Below are 21,272 nucleotides of genomic sequence, written 5' to 3'. Positions count from 1 at the left end.
GAAACTGAAAATGCCAGAAACTCAATTTCTCAGTCTGCCTTACAATTAGGGCATGTGGAGCAGGCTCTGCCAGTGAGATGAATCTGCCTCAGGCATTCACTTATATGAATGGTTCAAGGAAACAGCAGAGCCAGTCAACTCCAGTTTCCAGAAGCAGCATGGCAGAAGTTCTAAAGGCAGCAAGTGGTGTTGGGATGTGAGTGATGTAAGCAGTAGTGTCCACAGCCAGCTGTGGCATTGGAATGTCACTGCAGGACTGATTAAACATCTTCGTTCCTGGTTGTGTAGTCTTTGAACCTGTTCGTTAGTCTCAAAGAAGACTCTGGAGGCTCCTCAATAACTGTTTAATAAATTTATTTTCTGTTTATATCATCAGAGTCCAGTTCACTTCTTAAGAGTAAGAACCCTGCATGATACAATCAGGATCTTCTAAATAGACCCCACAAAGGCCTTATTTTCGGCTTACTCTTCCTCAAACAAGTGGTCATCTGCACTTCTCACAAGGTAAACCCTTGATTCTACTCTTTCTACCTGGGTCCTGCTCAAACCCATTCCCAGAGGATAGCTGGGTATCATATTCCATTCCTGGCCCATCCCTGGTGTCTTCAGGCTTTCCTTCTGTGCAGGTCTGTTGGTTGGGGCTGGGATTCCCTAGCTGTGAGAAAGCAAACAGAGGTGTGACAGGAAAGGGGATAGCTACCCAGTACTCTGTTGGGTTACAGACCTTGCCCGGAGGCTGTTTCCTCACCTATTAAATAGGAGGATGGGATTCAGTGATTTCTAAAAGCTACATGCTTGTATATGTGTACAGGTTGACCTCCAAGTGATGAGGCAGGCTGAGATGAACCAGAGACAGGAAGCAAATTTACACACTCCCAGTCCCACTGCTTAGAATAAACATCCTGAACACAGAGCTGAGCATCCCACCCCTTGCTGGAGGGCCCTTCATAAGCTCTGGATAAAGTCATGTCCAGGGTAGCTGGCCAGCTGCTCTGCCACACCCTGGTGCTTTTCCCTCCTCTTTTCTCTCAACTCTGTCCCCTCCCCAACTTGCTCCAAATTGTGCTAGCTCCATGGCTTCCTCCCGCATATGCTCACCTTTTCTTATACTCCCCACATTCTATGCTCAAGCCATAATTTTCTATTTTTAATTCCCTGATCCTATTATGATCCCACAATTCTCAGTCTTTGCTTGTGTTGTATCCTTGCTTGGAGCACCTATGTTTCCTCACTTGACTAATGTCTGTTCTCCTCTCCAGTCTCACCTTCCCTGTGGTTTCTTTTTTCTTTTTGGTATCATTAATATACACTTACATGAGTAACATTGTGGTTACTAGATTCCCCCATTATCAAGTCCCTACCACATACCCCATTGCAGTCACTGTCCATCAGTGTAGTAAGATGCTATACAGTCACTACTTGTCTTCTCTGTGCTATACTGCCTTCCCCATGCCCCCCCCCATTATGTGTGCTAGTCATAATGCCCCTTTTCTCCTTTATCCCTCCCTTCCCACCCATTCCCTGCTGTGGTTTCTTTCAGCAAACCCTCTCTGCCCTCCTCCTCCCCAAGACCAAAGTGCCCCTCCTATGGGCTCCCATGGTACTCTGACACATCCTTATCTTGACACAAATCACTCTCTATAGTAAAATAAAGTCAAAATATACTGTAGTAAATATATAGTAATTGTGTGTGTGTGTACATATATATTAGTTTATAACCCCAGCTGGCCTCAAGTAAATCCCTTGGCTATGTTTTATTTCCTATTGTGTCCCTCATAGTTAGTCAAATGCCTCCTTTGTAGTAGGTACTTGAAATATTTGTGCAAGAATACAAGGATTTTTAAAAATGAGAATACAAGAATAATTAGAAGTGATTCCTCCCTAGCCCTAAATACAACGATTTTATTCTTTGTGTAAAGTATTTACCTACAGCTATTGGACTGTGTTCTTTCGTAGTAGAATTCATGACTGGTTTGAGTAAATGTCCTGTTCAGGGGCTTCCACAATGATAGGTGCTCAAGAAATGTTTACCTGGAGAAGCACTGTGCTATACAGTAACCAAAAAACCCCATTATCAAAATGGGCCACTTTTGAAAGTGAAAGAAAATGTTAATGATTAGCCTAAGACAGTAAGTATAAGTTGGGATTGTCCAGGCTAAGTGGGACATATGGTCTTCCTATTTATTTAGCAATGCCCCTTTGTTAGATCATTAAGGGTCATTTTGTAGACTTTGATTTAAGATAGAAGGTGCTGGGTCAGAGGGAGCTTCTGGCATTATACACACTCTCTGGAAGGAGTATGGACGATTATCATCCCATAGCCGAACAGGGAGTTAATGAGTTAGTGACAGAGACAAGCAACTGTCCTAGGTTCTTGTTTCTCTTTATTCTGTACCCCAGTGAAGGCCACTTACCTTTTGATTAAGTGGGACGCATACAATGGGAGACACTGCAATTTAGGTAAGTTTTGAATTATAATGATTTGTCATTATAAAATAGAAGGAAACAAAATTAAATGTGTTTCTTCTTCCTACCTCTGCCATGGTGATCAAGCATGATCCTTTACTTGTAATCAGAGATAGGAATAAAATGTCAAAGCCATGTGCTTTAAAGAACTTAATTGGAGATTCAGCCATCATCCCAATGCAGCAACCACTTGTTTTTCCTTAAAGAAAAGCACATAGAACATTCAGATATCAGTCCAGGAATTCTCCATGTAAGAGTCTCTTAACGCTGAAAAGTCTTCTTATTCATGCTTTATTTGGGGAAGCCAAGGTACAATATATATTGCATTTGAGTCGGTTTGTGGTTTAGTAGATCCATTGTTACCAATAGGTTAACAAATTAAGGGTCAAAAAGACCATGAAAGAATAGTGGAAGCTAAATTGAGGGCAGTGTTGAAAAGATTGCACAGGGATAGGAAAAGCAGTACTGGGAATGGTGAATCCTGATAAGCATAGTTTCATGGTGTTTATAGTTAGCTATGTACTTTCACATTCATTATTTTACCCAATCCATAGCTTATCCAGTAGATCTGCATCTAGCAGATGAATGAATAAATGAATGACCAAGGCCCTGGGAGAGGATATGACTTGTACAGGGTTATTCCTTTACAAGCAGAGTTGGTACTAAAACCCAAGTCTTTTGACTCGTAGCCTGAGCATCTCCCCTATGTTCAGTTATGTGGTTGAGTGCTTCATCTGTGAGTGGTGTGGGGGACCTAAAAAATGTGACCCGTCCTACTTGATATTTACAAATGCCACCAACAACATTCATACAGCTTACATTTCTGCTCAGGATATCCTGGTTCTTTCTCTGTCTACTGTGCCATGTGGTACAGGCAAAGAGTAATTTATAATAAACTAGTCAGAGGAAAGGAAGCTAGATCTTTAGCCAGCATCTTCTCAGTGCCCCAAGTATCTGAGCCTCAAGGTACACAGGTGCAGCCACTTGGGTGACCTGGGAACACAGGGCATCAGGACCTTAGGTGAGATATTAAGGAGCATGGTGCTCCAAGAGTCATCCTGACAGTAAAATAATACTATGTGTCTTTATAATGCATGAAATAACATTGTTGACTTTGTAAGGTTCCAAGGAAAGGTGAAAACATTAGTCCCATTGGTTCAAAAAATCATTTTAGGGATGTGAGTACCAATTACTGACCTATTCTCTATGGTTATCTATTTTATGGATATCTATTTTTAGTCAGGGTTTTATTCTCTTTTGTGTTTGGTAAAATTGTGGTAATATTGTGTATTCAAAATGCATTTGAATTTTTCTGGTGACCATACAATGGAACTCCATCTAATGTTAGTGTTAGTGATTGAAATGAAAGCACATAGTGGAAAAATTTTGCTTAAAATTATCCTTGAAAAATATGAATGCATGTTGGAATGGGTAATGACTGTAAAATGGTGCAGAGTTTCATTTTGGGATGATGGAACTGTTCTAATATTAGGATGCAGTGATGGTTATACAATTCAATAAATTTATGAAAAATCTCTTGAATGCTTAAAATGAATGAATTTTATGTTATATAAGTTATACTTCAATTAAGCTGTCAAAATATATATCATGGACCTCTTTTCATTCACCTAAAACTGCAATAGGAAATACAAATCTAATCAAATCCCAATTGTTGGGTAGAGACTCTGTCTTCTGCCTTGACATCTGCGTGATTCTCTAAGAGAGGGTGAGGCTGTGTATTGCAGGCACGAATGAGGCAAAGCACATCCTAACGTGTCTCTCCAGATGCTCAGATCACCTAGAATTAGCAGACCTTCTTCATCTGTCACACAACTCTACCTGAGTTCCTAAATGATCCAATGAGGCTGTCAGAACAAGGTCACAGACCATGAATCATTGGGCATCATCCTTTACCTCCTATTGCATGAAGACAAAAATGTGTGCTCTATGTTTGTGTTCCCCGAAAGGCCCTCGGGTATGTCTCCAGGCTCATCATTTCCTGCTCTATCACCATCAAAGGAGGCTGACCTGCAGTGGCAGGTCCAGGCTAACCAGTGGTCCGCTGGGAGGTCTCTGCCAAGCTATCTCATGAGTGCTTTCTGTTGAAGTTTGTTTGATGTATAATCTTTTTGTTACATGTAGGATATGTACTGTGTTTTGCTCAAGTCTGTATTTCTAGGTAAACAGTAGGCATATAGTAACTTCTTGTTAGAATTAAGGTGGTATGCACCTAGTAACTACTTGTTGTAAGAATTAAAAGGTGGTGTACACATAGTAACTACTTATTGTTAGAATTAAGAGGTGGTGTATACTGTTTCCTCTTGTGTTTGAGCCTCTGTGAAACTTTAATCAGTATCGGACCCAAGAGGGATCAAAGGTTCATATATCAACATTTCTGCTATAATAGACTAGCTCCCAGTCAGAATGAACTTGCCTGATCTCTGAAGTTTCATTGGCTTCTAGGCATAGTCACAATTCTCCCATGTTCTGGGCTTACCTGAGGTCAAAAGCTGGCAAACTTGTTCAGGGGGCTACGTTGGGATAGGCCAAAATACATTCAGATCATCTGATTCTCTGACCTGGCAAAATGCAGACAGTGTTTACTCTACAACCACTCGCTAAAAACTGGGCTTAAAAACTGGGTAAAACTGCTGAAGCTTATGGGCAGATACTATTATTCACCCACATTGACTCGATTCCTCTAAACCAATAAAGAAAGTAGCTTGTGACACATTTTTCCCTCAAGAAAAGACCTAGTACTCATAAAAGGGAGAAAACATTCTCTTAGGAAGTCTGATGATATATTTCTTTTCTTATATTGAGATCATTTTTTATATGATAAGGTGTGAAGAACAGAGAGTAAACAAACCCTTGGTAAACTGCTTCATTATCTTTAATGTTCCCTTTACTAAAAGCCCACTGCTACTGTCCACCATACCAAGTTTTTCATCTCTTCACAAAAGGCTGATGCTTATGTGATCAGACCAAGGTTTTGTTTGAATCACACAGGTACAATAGTCTTGGGACTAAACCCAACTAGAGAGCAGGATACCTCAAATATTAAATCAAATATTAAAACTGTCAGTTGTGTTTCATTCTTTCTGGTCAAAGATGATCTTGGGTATTTTTGTTTTTAAAGAATATTTGATGTAAAGTTGAAAAATAGCCAAGGCTTTATTTAGTTCCATGTCTGCACTTATAACAGAACATTATCTTTAGGTAATTTATGAAAGTTATGTAGGGTAAATGTGAGGACTAGAACAGTGTTCTCAGGGTACATTTTAATGGATGTCAAATATAAATCCTCTCCTCCCTCATTCCGTCCAGGGTGGGTCTTGCCCACAGTCATGGTCTAAGATAACAGGATTAATCTTGGCTAGAGAGGGGATCGATTGTATTGTTTTTCTAGCTGTGGTGAAGGATTCATGCTCTCACTCACTCACTGGGTAACATTTGGTTATAAGTCCTACGTACTGCCTGAGGTGGGAAGGAGAAAGTTATGAAGCTTTCTATAAAAGGTTTTATGTTTGGAAGGAGATCAAACACACCTGTGAAAAACTACAAAGCAATGGGACAACCAAGTAGGTACCTCTCCTAGAAGACAGAGAAATCATTTTCATATCAAAGGAGAAGGTCTGGAGGGAATGGGCAACAGAGAGAAGATTCCTTGAGGGGAAGATGGCAGGACAGGTAAAATCTACATCTGTGGAGCTGAGCCTGGGAAAGTACTTCAGGAGGAGAAAACTAAATAAGAAAAAGCCAGAGGGGGGAGAAGTATAGGAAGCACTGTGTGTGTGTGAGCACTGTGTGTGTGTGTGTGTGTGTGTGTGTGTGTGTGTGTGTGTGTGTGTGTGTGTGTGTGTGTGTGTGTGTGTGTTTGTGTGTGTGGTGGTGTGGTGGTGATGGTGGTGACAGTGGGGAGTTGGAGGTACATTCTACAGTTGGAAAAGAACATTAGGGCTTGATCATGGAAGCCGAAAGGAGCAGAAGAGTTGGGACTTCATTTGGTTTGATATCATGGAATCTTTACGAGTTTCAGAGTGTAATGTGACATGATGTTCTTTGGGAAGATGAATTTAGTCAACAGCTTGAAAGTAGCATCAAACTGAAAAGCTGGGAGAGTATTGGGGCACATCAAGCCTAAGGACTTAATTGTATGAATAAAGAAACTGAGACCAGAGAGGAAGTGACTTGCCATGATGTTACACAGAAGTCTTAGGGCAAGGAAAGGACTACTGACCATCTTCTCCTTTGTCCCTCCACCCACTATGACAGTCCTGGTTCTGCTTCCAAATGCTCAGGCTCCTTTGCCTCTTCCTCTCTTTTCCGCTGGTCTGCTTACATCCAGGCCTCACCTCTTGAGGAAGTATTTGATTTTATTTGAATGCCAAGGCCTTGTACCTTCTCTATCTTTTTCTGCCTTTAAGCAGGAGCAGGAAGAAGAAGAAGAAGAAGAAAAACCACACTTGAATGCCCACCATGATAAAGGCAGGCACTGTATTAAGTACTCAGAGATGAATTAGACTCTCAGTCCAGTAGCACAGAAAGACAAGGTGACCAACACGTGGTCCAGAGGCACAGGAATTGAGGGTAGGCAGTGTGGCCGGAGCAGTCTGTAGGGGCAATGCATCCACTGGAGGTGGCTGTAGAGGCAGGAATGCCTTTTAGAGGAGGTGGTATTTAAGCAGGGTTTGATTAGGTAAAGTAAGGGTTGCCAGATAGCTGGAGAAGGAACAGGGTTCCTGGGACAAAGGGGAACCCATGTAAAGGCAGATAAGAGATCGGTAAGAAGTGTTTGGGAAACCACTAGAACTTCAATTGGCTGGAGGGTGTGGGCACATGAAGGACTGGCAGAAATGAAGATGAAGGGCTGTGCAAACCACAGCAGTTTGTCCTGATGGGCTTTAAGCTAGGAAGTGGCAACATCAGGTTTGTACTGACCTTCTGCCTTCCACGCCCCTCTTGTCCTTATTATTTCTCCAGTAGCCTCTTCACAGTTTTTCCCCTTTGTTAGCTGTGGGACATTAGAAATTCTGCACATTGGAGTGTTCCATCTGAGACCAGATGGTAACCCAGCAGTAAGTGAGCAGAGCGCCAGGCCAACCGGGCTCAGTGGGGTATCTCAGCTTACCTACTTGCTAGCTCTGCACTGAGAACAGGCTACTTATCCTCCTCCCTGGGCTTTACTTTCCTCATTGGCAAAACAGAGAAAAAAATGTCAACCCAGAAAGGTTTTCTTAGGGTTAAATGAAATGTATATGAAGAATCTTCTGCCTATCCTATCATATGCACAAAAGACTGACATGAATGCCACCAGTGTGTAATCCTTGGATTTCGTGACCTCTGACCCACCTGAAATCCCATGCTTTCCATCTCTGAATTGGTAAGCCTGTATTTCTCTAGCATGAGGCCTGCAAATTTACACACTTTTTCCTTCTTTCCCAAGCCCCTGCACCCAGCAGGTTTAACAGGGATGGTGAGAAGAGTGAGAATACAAAGGAAGCCAGATCAGCGCCTGAGCGTGAGGCTTGTGATCCGGGGTTGTTCGGATGATAACATTGCGTGCGCTTTGCCAAGCATCCAATTTATCACTTTGCCTCTTACACTCCTGATGAGTGTCACATGAGTTGAAATTTCTCATGTGATTAACTTTATATAATGCTTGTGTTAACACTGTGCCTACCTGAGCAATTCATAAATATTTCAGCAGAAAAAATAGTGATCCTCCCCCAACACACCCATACAACAGTTTTAACATAATTACTGGATCCAACACAGCAGTCTTATAATGTGTATGATGGAGGAAATGAATGACTCTAATTATACCTTATTAAAGCTTATTAATCCTCATTAGAACCCTATTATTCTTTATAAGTGGGTTACTGGGGGTTGGGGGGGTGGAAGACATGTTGGTCAAGTCCCGTTATAGCTGCTGAGGATTGGGTGAATCCATTCTCACTTTGTGTGATCCAGGATTTTTTCATTTTAAACACTAGCACTCAGAACATGGGTTTGCTAAAATGCTGACAATAAAATTGGTTTGTGTTGTAATGGGATATGATCTTTTTAAAACCCCAGAACCAACTCTCTTTAAGATCACATATTTTCTATTTCAAACTATATTAGCTGCCAAGAGAAGAATTTTCATTGTTGTACGAAATAGGAACTCTTGACTTTGTTTGCCACTCTTTTTATATTTTTGTATGTGTGGATGAGAAATTGAGAGATTAAATAATTTGAATTTAAGTAATTTGGAATGTCTGAATTCATGCTCAATAAATGGTCAGTGTAATAATATGTGTTTCTACATTTATTTACTTCTTGATTTAAAAAAAATCCCAAGAAATTCCAGGAGAGCCAAGTTTTGCAAGTTTCATGAATAGGTAACTCACAGTGTATTCTCAGCATTTCTAAGTGAGAATTAGGTCCTGCTGGAGGTCAGGGTCTCAGAGCTGGTGGAAAAAAATCATGAGATTAGTCAGGGGACCTGGATGGGACAGGGAGATCAGGTGTTCCCTTGGTCTTTTATTTTCTTGGGCAAGTCACTTAACCTGAGTTTTTTCCTCAATGTAAAAGTAAGACTACAATTTGTCCTATGTAACATGAAGATCTAATACACTAGCGAAAAAGTGCTTTTATGATGTGCTGAGGGGTGGGATTATTGTTTTAGGTATCAGTAGGCTAAAAACACAAGGAAACAAGGTCCTAGGCATTGGTGTGCCTTCCAGGCAGTGACTGCTGCACATTTAACCCCTTGAAAAAGTAAATGGTGGTTCTCACGGTTGCTCACATTTACAAATGGCAGAGGAAAAAAATCAGACCTGAACCTTTCAAGAACAAGTTTACCTTTATTCACACCAGTTCTTTTCATATGTGTAGATGAGAAATTGAGAGGGTTAAGTAATTTGAACCCAGGAATGCCTGAATTCAAGCACCTTGCTTTAAGAAGGTACTCAATAAATAGTGCAATATATATTTCTGCACTTTTTTCTTGGCCCAAAAAATCTCACCAAATTTATTCACCGAGTTCGCAGAACTTTTTGAAGCTGTAAGCACAGAGTAAGCTTTTTGGGCTTTAGGATAGGGCTGAGAAGTAAACCTTACGGTCCAGGGGTTCCTTTATTTGAGCACCAGAGGAAGCTGCACTGAAGCAACTGATCACCACTGCTATTCAGGGCTCACAGTCGATCAGAACCTTCCAGGAACTGACTCCAGGGCCACGGAAGTTCGAGATATCTTTACAGGGTGGTCTGAGTTGCTGCTGACATCTGTCCAGCTTCGCTACTCAGGGGTAGGAAGGGCGTCAGGGCCCCGGGAACACCGCTGAGAGGCTGAGCACCTGGGTCCCGCGACTGGATCTGTGGCGTGTATGACCCTGTACAAGTCATTTCTCTTCCGAGGGCTTCAGTTTTCGCACGTGTGAAGTGGACGAGTTGGAAGTTGGTCTTTGCAACTCTGGCATTCAGCTTGTTTTGAGTCTTACTGGGAACAAAGGGCGGGGCTTAGGAGCAAAGTCTCGGAAGGGTATTGATTCCATGGCTGGTTCTCTAATGGTCAGGCTCAGCACCCCAATCTGGCTCTTTAATAGTACATGCAGTTTCCCTCATTTCTTTAGAAGCCCCTCGACTTGGCAGCTTCCTCTTTCTACATACCCTTCCTCTTCCTCCAGGGCAGGCAAAGCCTCCACACCTCTCTTCCCCTTCCTCCTCTATACGCTCCCGGCATCCTCGCGTCTCCTCGTTTTCCTCCCAGGAAATAAAAGGCCTTCTGTGCACCCACCTTCTGGCAAAGCCCCGGCCCGCGGCGGGCGCCCCTCCCCCGGCCGGCGAGTGTGGCGCCGCGGCCCAGTGGGCACACGCCTTCCCATACCTTACATGGACAAATGCGTGCAGGCAAAGTCAGGAATTCAGGCCCCTGACGTCAGCCTCCAGCTCTCAGGGCACCGCACGGGAGACCGAGGGGAGGGGGTGGGGACGGTGGGGAGGAAGGAGGGGGAAAGGCACCAACCAGCAGCCGCTCCAGCCCTGCCGAAGTTTCACTTTTTGTCTGTGGGTTCGTTCCCGGGCCCGCGCGAGCTTTCCCGGGATAAATAGCTTTAGCGAGCAGGGGAGAGCCGGGCGCTGCAAGGTAAGGGCTGGCTGCAGGGCTCGGGCCCGGGCGCGGGGCGCGGTGCGGGGCGCGGGGCCGGGCCTGTCCGGGGCTGGGGACAATGGGAAGGGGAGTGCCCGGGCACCTCCTCCTTTGCCTCTGCCTCCGCCTCCAGCCGCCGCCGCCGCCGCTGCCCCGGCTGCCTCCTCCCAGAGGTATTGTTGCAAATCCTCCTTCCTTCCCCTCACCCTCCGCCCGCGGGCGCCTCGGGAACCCCCAGCGCTCCCCAGGCGCGAGCGCCTCCGGGGTGGCTGGAGCGCGGGGCGCAGGGCACCGAGTGCGCGCCTTGGCCGGGCCGCAGGGCCCGCGGTGCGGAAGTGCCGGCCGCTGCGCAATCACGGGGTGCACGTCCTGGGGGAGGGGGACCCCGAGTTTCTCAGGAAGCGTTGATCTCGGGTTGGGCGGGGTTCGAGCCTCCCCTGAGCGTCCCCTGAGCGTCCCCTGCTTGGGTTTTCCTGGGCGCCCAGGGGGCGGGGCCACACCCAGCCGCTAGGAGCTTTCGCGGAATCATAATTGTCACTGTGGAAAGGGCCTAGGAACTCAGTCATCCGAGTCCCCCCATTTTACAGTCGGGGCAGTTGAGACCGAGAGAGAAGGACGGCCTCCCCGAAGTCACTCACTAGAGGCCAAGTCATAATAAAAATGAGTGGCCCGCGACTCCTAGTTTCTTGTCTCCAAGCATTTCTCCTGTGCCCACTGTGACAAGCGCTGTGCTGGGTGTGTTGGGTCAGAGAGGCAGAAGCGTCCCAGTGCCTGCCCTCAAGGAGGGCGCAGACGACTGCGGGGCCAAACTTGAACCCAGATGAAGTGCGAAGTGCTGGGCAAAAGCATGGGTGAAGTTTTAAGGGGCTCAGGGAAAGGAGTTTGATTTCCTGGTCCCTAAGAACTGGTCAGAGATGGCCCTTTGCATGAGTCTGTGCTTGGTCAGGGCTTTTGAAGGATAGGCAGTTTTCTGGAGCCAGCCAGCAATATGGAGGAAAACCATTTTGCACGGGGAAACTAGATCAGAGAAGGTTAAATGAAATGCGGTGAATGGAGATGAAACTGTTCATGTCATTGTGCTGGGGGCATGGGATTGGTGGGAGGGGTACATGAGGTGAGATAATCAATGGGATTGTTCCTCAGTAGTGGGACAGAGCAGTTGGACTCCGTGTGCTAAGGATGTTGAAAGCTCTCTCTGGCTCCCCTTTCCTAACCAGGGATCCACCGCCTTCCCGCCCCAACACAAAATGCAAACATTTAGGGTCATCCCTGAACTACTTTCCAAGGGCCAGACTCACTTTATTTCCAATACCCTTTCTCTCTCCATATCCCCCTTTTCTATGTTGTTTGCCTCTCAATAAAACTCATTCTAAGGTGTTAATAACTTAATGGCTTAGTTCTCCCAGCTCGTGTGTGTATTTATGATAGCCTTTAAGTGGAAGGAGAGAAGGCAGCTCCCCATTCCACCTACAGGTAGAGAAACAAATGGAAAGACCCAAAGAGGGTGAGTGCTGGTTCTGGAGCCTACAGTGAATAATGGTGGATGGTGGTGGCCAGAACTCTAAAGTAAAGGTTCTCTCTACTGCATGATCAGACTGTGCCCTTCCAGGGTCCCTCCCAGCCAGGGGTCAGTTAAAATGACAAGTGTGTATATTGCATTTAATCTTTGCAAGGCAGTCTCCCAACCCTAACATCCAGGTCTTTATAGTCTAGACTCTAGATGGAACACAAGCAGTTGGGATTAGCTGTCTGAATGGTTAAGAGTATAGCCCTTGGGCCTTGGGCCTGAAAGCAGTGGGCGGGCCTACAGTTGGCTTTGGAAATGGGCAGAGGGAGGAGAAGCTGGGTTGCTGAGCTGGTTGATATGGCTGGGGCTGAGTAAGACCCTTTTTGGGTGACATATTCTAGTGGAGAGGTCATTGCTCTGGGAGAAGTAGGCAGTCAGTTCCAGGCAGTGGTTGATGGAAGAGGAGGCTTCATTATGCGAGTCCTTCAAAGTGCCAGGCTCTTGGGAGTCTGCATATGACTTGAAATCATCATTTGAGGGTTTTGAACATGCTGAGACATGATAGGAGAGGAGCAGGCACTGGGAAGCTTCCTCCTGCCCATTCCAGTAAGAAAGGCAGACAGTAATCTGACCTAAGAATATTAGCAGTGGATGTTCATTCATTTACTTGATATATATTAGTGAGCACTTACATGCCATTGCTGAATATGAATGTTTTGTGGCAGATTCCTGTATATTTTTGAGACAGATATATTGTATTTCATCAATTCTAAAACATACTTTTTTTGCATTTTAATATCCTTGAAATTGGGTCATCTTTACAGATGTGTCATACTTGAACAGGTTTTCATTCTAAATTGATAATGATACATCTTAGAATTGATGGTTTAGATTTGGTAAAATTTGTTAATCATACTCTTTATGAATGTACAATGATTTGCATTTTATAAAACAGTTTGCCTTTAGATATTCCATGTGGATCTCAAAAATCTGAGAATTGGACAGGGTGACAGTCTCATCTCCACTTTAACCTTTGTCCAAGGTGTCCCAGCTAATTAGAGATGTGCTCAAAATTACAACCCAGAACTTGGCTTGTGGTGTTAATATGGAACTTTACCCATATTGGTCGTTTCATACCCGCTGTGGAACTAGCAAGTGTTGGGAACGGGGTACAGGGAAGAGTCTGTTTGGATTTGATTTCAGAAATATGGCTGAAGGTGCTGGAATGATGATGGGTCTTTGGTCAAGGGCAGAGTGTAACTCATGAGGACTGTGAAGTCCCCTTAGCCTGGAGTGATTTGCTGCATCAAATAGAAAATGGACAGGGAGATAGAAGATGCCAGGTAACATGGGGAAACTAGAGGATGGAGCACACAATTGCTTTTACACAGAAAGGAGAAGAGCAATCCATGAAGCACTCCAGTTCTCAAGCCTGCCTACTGTGAGCCAGAATTGGCTGGCCCTGTGAGTACAAAGATGAGACATGGTGCCTGTCCTTAAGGATCACCTCTGTGTGTGTTTGTGTGTGTGTGCATGCACACTCATGTGTATGCGCTGTAATAGGGGTATGTTTTGGCTGCCCACAGGAGGGTCAAATTCAGGGCAGCTACCAAGAGATACACAGATGTGTATGATGTCTTTTGGGCTAAGTAGGAGTAGCCCAAGTGGAAGAAGGATAGGTAAGAGGTGGACCTGTTAGACATATGCAGACATAGGGAAAATGTATTCTTGAGGCTGTGTTTGGAATGGCCAGCATGAAGGGGGCTGTGGGAAGTGGAGAAAGGGAGGACTTTTATTTTTTGCTAAGTAGATTTAAATTTATCTTGTAGGCTATAAGGGTCATAAATGCTTCTCTAGAGATTGACTTGAGAACAAGCCTGGGCAGAGGCTCTGGAAGGGCACTGAGATTAGGTATTTGAATGGAAATGCAGGAAGTACAGTGATGCCTTTAGTAACTGGTTAAGTGAACCTGAGACTTTGACCGTGGTCAGTAATTGGGAGTTTGAGCAGCTCAGTGTGTGCACTGGGTGGTGACTTTTCTTAGAATATGGCACTGGAGCCTGCACACTGTTTGAAGAAATTGAGGTGAGAAAGGGGGACTTAATGTATGCTGCGTGCAGGAATTCTGTCTGGGTGGAAATTCATGGGATTCAAGATGTGTATGACACAGAGGTGAGGGGAAGGGAGAAAGGAATAGAAGTGTGTCATTGGAGTCTGCTCTAGGATGCCTGGAGGCGTGGTGGAATGGCCAGTGCATTCCTAGTGCAGGCACAGAAATGAAAAAAGGCACGGATGGATTGATGAGGACTCCACCTCTCCTGAGTTTCTACAAATAGGGTGGTGGGTAGCTAGAGAGGTAATGGGAGTCATGCTTGGAAGCAGGTAAATCACAGAATTGGGGCTAGAAAATGTTAATCTTTCTATTCTTTTTTATAACAATAACAGTAACAGTAATATAGTTTTGAAAAAATTTTGAATGCTTACCATGGGCTTGTCATGCTGACCCATTAAAACAGGATTTGTGACGACCCATGTCATTTTGCAGATGAGAAGACAAGCTTGGTGAAATTAGGTTACATTCCAAGAGACATGACTGGCTTTCCAACCTGCGCTTGATCCTCAGCGCTCTCCTCGTGCCCACAGGATGACAAGTGCAAATCAACACTGTTTTTCAGCCTTCTTCCTTGGAATTTGATTTGGTACACATTCCCTGGGCCCTGATGGGGTCCCAAAGGTTTATATGGGTGGGGAGCCTTCTTCAGACCCTCACGGGTGCTGCCCCAGCCCCTTCTCTATCAAGATGCTGCCATTCCCTCTACCCTTTGGGTGTCTTCTCCCCAGACCTAACTGGTGAGGACAGAGCTCTCTAGCAAACCATCTGTCCCCACTCTTGCTGCCTCCCAGTCCTTGTGATGATGAAGATTTTATGTATCTCTATAGAGGGGCATCTGGGGCAATTAAATAAAGTAGGGAATTGGAAGTCTTGATTGCAGCCATTACCCTTGATCTGTGGTTCCTGGGACAAGGCCACGTGTCCTCTGGAGTTGAGCCAAACAGCTTCTCTTGGGTCCTGCCCTTCCCTGTGTCCTGCAGATCCTTTCCTCCATGATGGCTTTCTGGCTCAGGACTCTGAGGGGTCAACTCAAGTCCTTCCTGTGGCTTACCTGCCTCGGGTGGGTCCTTTGCACTTCTGTGACTTACAGATAGAGACACTTTCAGGTGAGAGGAGACAGACTTTAGGAGTGGCCCCCAGTAAAGTAAATAAGACTTTGGCTTCCTCCTCTTTGAATCCCTCTCACCTCTGGTACCCTGACAATGTTCAGTAACTGTTAATGAACAACTTTATTGACACAGTATGATCACCCATCACCACTTGGGTTTATCTGTTAGTTTTAGTCTCCCCTCCACTTTAAAGTTAGCTTCATGAGGATTGCAAGGATGCCTACTTGTTAATGGCCATATTCCCAGTGCCCAGAAGAGTGCCTCACTCATGGTAGGCACTCTGGGAATATTGGTTAGATGAAGAAGGGGATTGACTTAGTTCTCTGCAACCACGCAATAGCATGATGGTGGAGAGGGGCTATTTTTACTGACCCAGAAGCTTGGACCTGTGGAGTCCCAGGACTGGATTGGAAATCACCTATGATAGAGCTGCCACAGGTGGCATTGGGCAGTCCCATGTCAGGGTCAAGATAAGGGACTGGGAGTGTAGAGTGGAGTCTCCAGACTAGCTGTCCTATGAGTAATTGCAATTGCAGCTGTTCTTTCACGTTTCCCTTGCACAGCCAGGTGGTGGTACTGTCCTTGAACATTCCTCTGTTTTCTTAATCTGTGCCTTTTTGGATGCCATTTTCTCTGCCTAGAGTTCCAGGCCTCTCCATAGAGTTTCCAACCACCTGGAGGACAGGTGGATGCTCAGGGAAAAGACATTTGGTTTGGGTTTTGAAGAGTGAGTAGGACTTCATGGGCAGAGGGGTGGAAGACCTTTTCAGGCAGAAAGATGTTGATATCTATCTGCAGTCCTGAGGCCTAGGAGTGTTTGGTGAATGGAAGGGTGTGTTTGGAGGTTGCTGTGAAAGGTGACTGGCTAGGGAGAGTTAGCCAGTAAAGAAGGACTGGCAGGAGGAACAAGGATGGTGGTGGAGGTGGTGGAGGTGGTGGTGGTGGAGGCGAGCGGGGTGGCCGCAGAGGGCTCTGCTATTTTTTGAGCAAAGGAGTGTGTTGTTGGATCTGTGTTTCAGAGAGCAGGTCAAAATGAGAGGCAGGGACCCCACGTAGGAGGCTGCTGAAATGTCCCAGGGCAGGAGAGCCCAGGCCTGTAAGGTCAGCCAAGTAGAGAGAGAAGTGTGGATTTCAGAAGCTGTTTGCTGTTAGACTCATATATCAGGCAGCTGGTTCCTACTCTTGTCCTTCTAATTATTTGCCAGCTTATCAGCCTTGACTGAAATAAACTTTATGTGACCAAAGCTTGCGGGAAGTAGGAGAATCAGTGAGCTGGCAGCCAGTTCTTGCCCAGGAAGTGTGGGCTGGGCCTTCGTGGCCAGAGTGAACTAATCCCTCATTATGCAGGTGAGGCAACCAAGGACCTGGGAGAGGGACAGACAGCTCCATCACAGCCTTGTCAGCTGAGCTGCAGACGGCTGTCTGTGGCCATCACTCCTGTGCCAGCCCTCTTTCAAAGGTGTTTTGCTTCTGTGTCTGTTGAGCCTGGCCGAACACATTCCTTCTCCACCCTGCCCCCTATCCCCAGGGCCTTTGCTTTTGGAGAATTTGGGAGGGGATATAAATTGGAGATCATTGTTACTGGGATTGACCCTTGTGCTTTGCACTTGGAAAACAGTGATTAAGACAGCTTGGTTTGAATGTGTGGTTTGGGATTTATTTCTTTTACTGCCACTATACCTGTCACTTGTTTGAAAGCACCAAGCTCCTGACTGTAGCATGACTTCAAGGTTCCTTGCTGGTAACAGCCCCTCCCCAACCCCAACAGTCTCCTTTATTTTTATGTAGTTTTGCTTGCCTAAAGGTTTTCAGGCCTCCAGTATTAGATCCATTACAGGATAGATTCCCCTGTTTTTTTCCTTCCATCTTAAACCTGCCCATCACAACTCATCTCACAGAGCCCATTAGTATTTTATAGGCTTCATAGCACTTTGTATGTGGCAAAGGCATTTTACAATCATCTTTATTACTTAGCTCCCAGTTGCAATCCAACAGATGGGTCAGTCTTGTCTTGCAGAGTGTGGGCAAGAATTCAGGGGTGAAGAAGCCTTCCTATGGGGTGTTCAGTCTTAAGTAGCAGAATGAGAATCAGACTCCCATGTTCCAAGCTCCTGTCCTGCTCCTTAACTTCTGCAGGTGAGCATGAGAATTGATGTAAACTCCTAGCAAGCTCTATACCCAGGTGAGAAACTGCTTTATTATTTCATTGTTTGCCAATTAGTAGCATTTGCTGCCTGTTTCTGTGACGTTGGAAGGTAACTGAGTTTCAGGTTGGAGACATGGGAATCCTGAGGATCTGTGCTTCACTCTGCTATCATTTCAGCAGTACCATCACCAGAAGCTTTTTGTATAAGACCTGTTCTGAGCCACCCACCCATCCTGGGATCTTAAGGAAGTTGCGGAACCTCCCTGAGCTTCAGTTACCTCAAATAGAAATTCTATCATAAGATAGAGCATAATGCACTTGTGAGAACCAGAGAAATTCCAAAATGGTGCTCTACTGGCAATAATGTAGTGTGTAACGTGACTGTGTAGTGTGCATGGGTGGTAGTTCCTGGTACCCAGCATGGCATCTAGCACCCAGCGATGAAACCTTACCCTGTTGGTGGAGATTGTGAGATTTAGACTCAGACAGATCTGAGTTCAAATCCTAGCTGTACCACTTAATGGAGGATGCTCCTCGGGGTGGCCACAGGCATGATTTGGTTTGCCGACTTACTTTTAGGCTTCTTATTAATGAGGGCACCACTGCTGAGAACAGTGCAATCTGCAAAGTGGGATCAGAGGTGTTCTGATACTCAGGACAAACTGTGTGGCACCCTACCTGTAGGCGAATATTGAGTGAGGTGGTACAAGTAATGTGCCTAAGGCCGGGCCTAAGGGAAAGACTCAAAAGACATCCTCTGTTTTTGTTAGAGGAGGTGCTAGGTGCTCCAGAAATGTTCGTTCAGTGAACTACTTTTATAAGGTAAAATTTGGGGATGTTTGAATGGGATGTCAAGATTGTAGGCACTTAGACTTTATTTGGGTGGATAAAAACATGTTAATTTTGGGTGGATAAAAACATGTTAATACCTGTCCAGAGTGTAAGAAGGTGCCAGGAGAATGGTACAAATGGAGGACTGATGGGGTGTGCAAGTCCACTGAAATATGGGCAGAAGCTGGCTGGCAGTGCTGGGCCTTGGGTTAGACACTGAAGGTCAGGAAGACTTAATCCAAGATGCAGTAGGTCCGGAAAATTGCTCTGGCTGCTAAATACTTGAGAAGTAAGACCTGATTCTCTCTCTGTGTGTACTTTAGCGGGATGTTGGAGTCTGTTATTTCCCGTGCACTTGCCCATGTTGATAATGATCTCTGACTTTAACTGGGGGATCCCAGTGTGGTACTAACTGCTGTGCCTCAGTCACCAGGGTTAACCGGCATTTATTCTTCCTAATGAGTTTCCACTGAGGCTGGTTCTTGTTTAGTGCCCAGAAAGAAAAAACTTAGTTGGCACCTGGTGCTTCTGTCTTGTTTGGTCTGCAAAGGAATCATTTTCAGGAACTGCAGTGGGGAGTCGCCACCCAGAGGTGGGGTGTGCGTGGCTCATGGGAAAGGCAAACTCTGCAGGGACCTGGAGGGTAAGTGGCACCTTCTCTGTAGAATGAGGTGAAAGATAGGTCAGCCTTTCAATAGTCTAGTCACTTCCACCCTGAAAATTGCTCTTCTTGCACAGCTGAGCAGCTTCCCTTGGAGAAATTAGGGTTCCAGTAATTATAACTGGAGAGAACCTAAAGATAAAATCTGCCCACTGATTTGATGGATTCATGCATTCATTCATTGGACACCATGTGCCAGGTATACCTGTGAATGGATGAGTAAAATGATAGTCAGTGTTTGGGGGATGGAAACATGAATGCAAAAACTATCTGCTGGCTCTGAATGACAAACTCTAGGGACTTGGGGCAAACTTCACATACAGAAAGAGTGTCATTTGATTGGGCCTTGAAGGACAAGTGGCTTTTGTTTGATGGGCTGGAGGAGGAAGGATAAACAAGAGAAATAACATGGACAGAGACACAGGTGAGAAAGTACAATGCCCTGGAACGTAGTCACTGGGGATGACCTGTGCAGAGGCCATGGACATGAGGGTGGAAAGGTGGGTTGAGGGCTTAGAGAAAGGTCTTGATCACTGATGGAGGAGCTGAGACTGAACTCTGAAAGGAGCATTAAGTGGCGAAGTCAGGTGGTTGGATCTGTGCTTTAGGAAAATAGTTGGTTACGGTGTGCAGGATGGTTTGGAGGAAAGGGTGCAAGAGATGGCAAAATGTGCTGCAATAGTCCAGGCAAAAGATAAAGGGGAACTGGAGAAGAGTTGGGGCAGAGACGTGAGAACTATTTCACAGGGAGAATAGAGGTCACCCAGTCTTCTCCTTTAACCAAGAGGAAACACAGACCCTGAGGCCAGCCCTGGCTCAGCCTGACCTCCGGGTGATCCCACCCTCTGCTCTGTGTCTTTAGACAGGTGAACAGAATACATGGTTGCTGAGATGGCTGTTTGTCAAGAGGAAAATTCTATCATAAGATAGAGCACAATGCATTTGTGAGAACCAGAGAAATTCCAAAATGGTGCTTTATCGGCAATAATGTAGTGTGTAACGTGACTGTGTAGTGTGCATGGGTGCTCTTTTTATCTTTTAAGAATTCCATGAAATCTCTTCATTCTGAATGGAATTGGCTCTTTCTGTAGTTATTGAATCTCTAATCACTGGAGAGATAATTCAAGCAGTGGCTGATTAGACTTCTACAGTGAAAACGCAGACATTGGTTGAAGACTTGATCTAGAAGGTCTTAAGATCTATCAACCCTGACTTTTTTTTTCCTCCCTCCCTCCTTCACTCCCATCCTTTCTTCCTGGGAAAAAACACTTATTAAGTCTTTCATGGGGGTCCTGTTTCATTTGGCTCCTCAGGATCCTATTAGCCAGAGTGATCAGAAGACAGAGAGAGTAAAATAATAGATGATTAAACACTGAGAATGCTGATAGTAGTGATAAAACAACCATTTTGGTGCTAATAAGTTACTACCAGGGAGATCTCTGTGGCATAGGCCAGCCTGACAGTCCTGACCTAAAGAATCTACCAAGATAGTGAAGACACTTTCTACTAGTCACCATTTTATAGTGCTTTACAGTTAATCATGTGTTTTCCTACAAATTATAGGTAAATCCTCCATAGTCCTGGGAGTACTTATTATTGCTGTCCAAGTTTTGCTGCTCAAGAATGTGAGTCTGAGAAAGATTAAGTGAGTTGCTCAGGGCCTGTGCTTGTTGAACTAGAACATCAACTTGAGTTTTCTATCAGCGCCGTTTCACATTCCTCCTGTTCATGGCCTGTGCAGATCACCGAGACAGGCTCTAACTTTTGTTCATACTAATGTGCTTACAATCGTGGATCCTGATATGTGGTAAGCATTTAATAAATGTTTGTTGAGTGAATGTGTGTGTGAATGACTAATATAAATGAAGTAATAAAGGAAAACTTGAGTTTTATGAATACGCTTAGTATTAGAGAAACCTAACTGAGCTCCTCTGAATGTTTAATCAGTATGTTATCAAAAGACAATGAAAAAGAACTCATTTAAAGTACATTGATGCTACCTGATACCTCTTGCTAATCTCTTGTGAAGCCAGAACCCTAATCCTGAACCCCCAGAAGTGCACGTCTGCTTTCCTGTCTGTGTACTGTGTTACCCTCTTTACTGTTTTCTACGAAAGAGCTCTTCCTTCTTTTTGCCTGGGCTTTATATTTATCTTTTATGTAAGTAAAGATTTGTTGAAATCAGTAAATCCTGCCTTAAATATTACCCATGTGGGCACTAGGAGAGCTTTGAGTTTTTAAAAAATTAAACACAATTCAACAAATTAAAAAAATGTAGTGTAAATATCAGTGGGCAAATAGCATTTACT

At 44.8% G+C, this 21,272-nt stretch overlaps 1 protein-coding gene and 1 long non-coding RNA gene across 14 annotated transcripts in view; one reads left to right on the top strand and one right to left on the bottom strand.

Moving 5' to 3' along the window:
• Nucleotides 1-9,294: 9,294 nt before the first annotated feature.
• On the bottom strand, nucleotides 9,295-10,475 carry LOC118973504 (uncharacterized). Its single transcript, XR_012129307.1, has 2 exons — nucleotides 10,336-10,475; nucleotides 9,295-9,948 (listed from the first exon to the last, which is right to left on the bottom strand). It is a non-coding gene; the product is annotated as an uncharacterized lncRNA (long non-coding RNA).
• The window catches only part of LPP (LIM domain containing preferred translocation partner in lipoma), a 628,839-nt gene continuing 618,021 nt past the window's right edge, over nucleotides 10,455-21,272 (top strand). For 6 of the 13 annotated variants that reach the window (XM_073231939.1, XM_073231938.1, XM_073231925.1 and 3 more), the window contains exon 1: nucleotides 10,455-10,593. Coding sequence is in view for 1 of the 13 variants with exons in the window: in XM_073231922.1 (XP_073088023.1) it covers nucleotides 10,676-10,769 (94 nt within the window). In the remaining 12 variants the exon portion in view is untranslated. Of the gene's footprint in view, nucleotides 10,770-14,648; nucleotides 14,803-21,272 lie in introns of all 13 variants that reach the window. The other 7 variants (XM_073231944.1, XM_073231932.1, XM_073231940.1 and 4 more) reach the window with 5 other exon arrangements.

The sequence above is a fragment of the Manis javanica genome, chromosome 3 (genome assembly GCF_040802235.1).
Source record: "Manis javanica isolate MJ-LG chromosome 3, MJ_LKY, whole genome shotgun sequence".
Taxonomy (NCBI): domain Eukaryota; kingdom Metazoa; phylum Chordata; class Mammalia; order Pholidota; family Manidae; genus Manis; species Manis javanica.
This window is presented reverse-complemented; position numbering and strand designations above follow the sequence as displayed.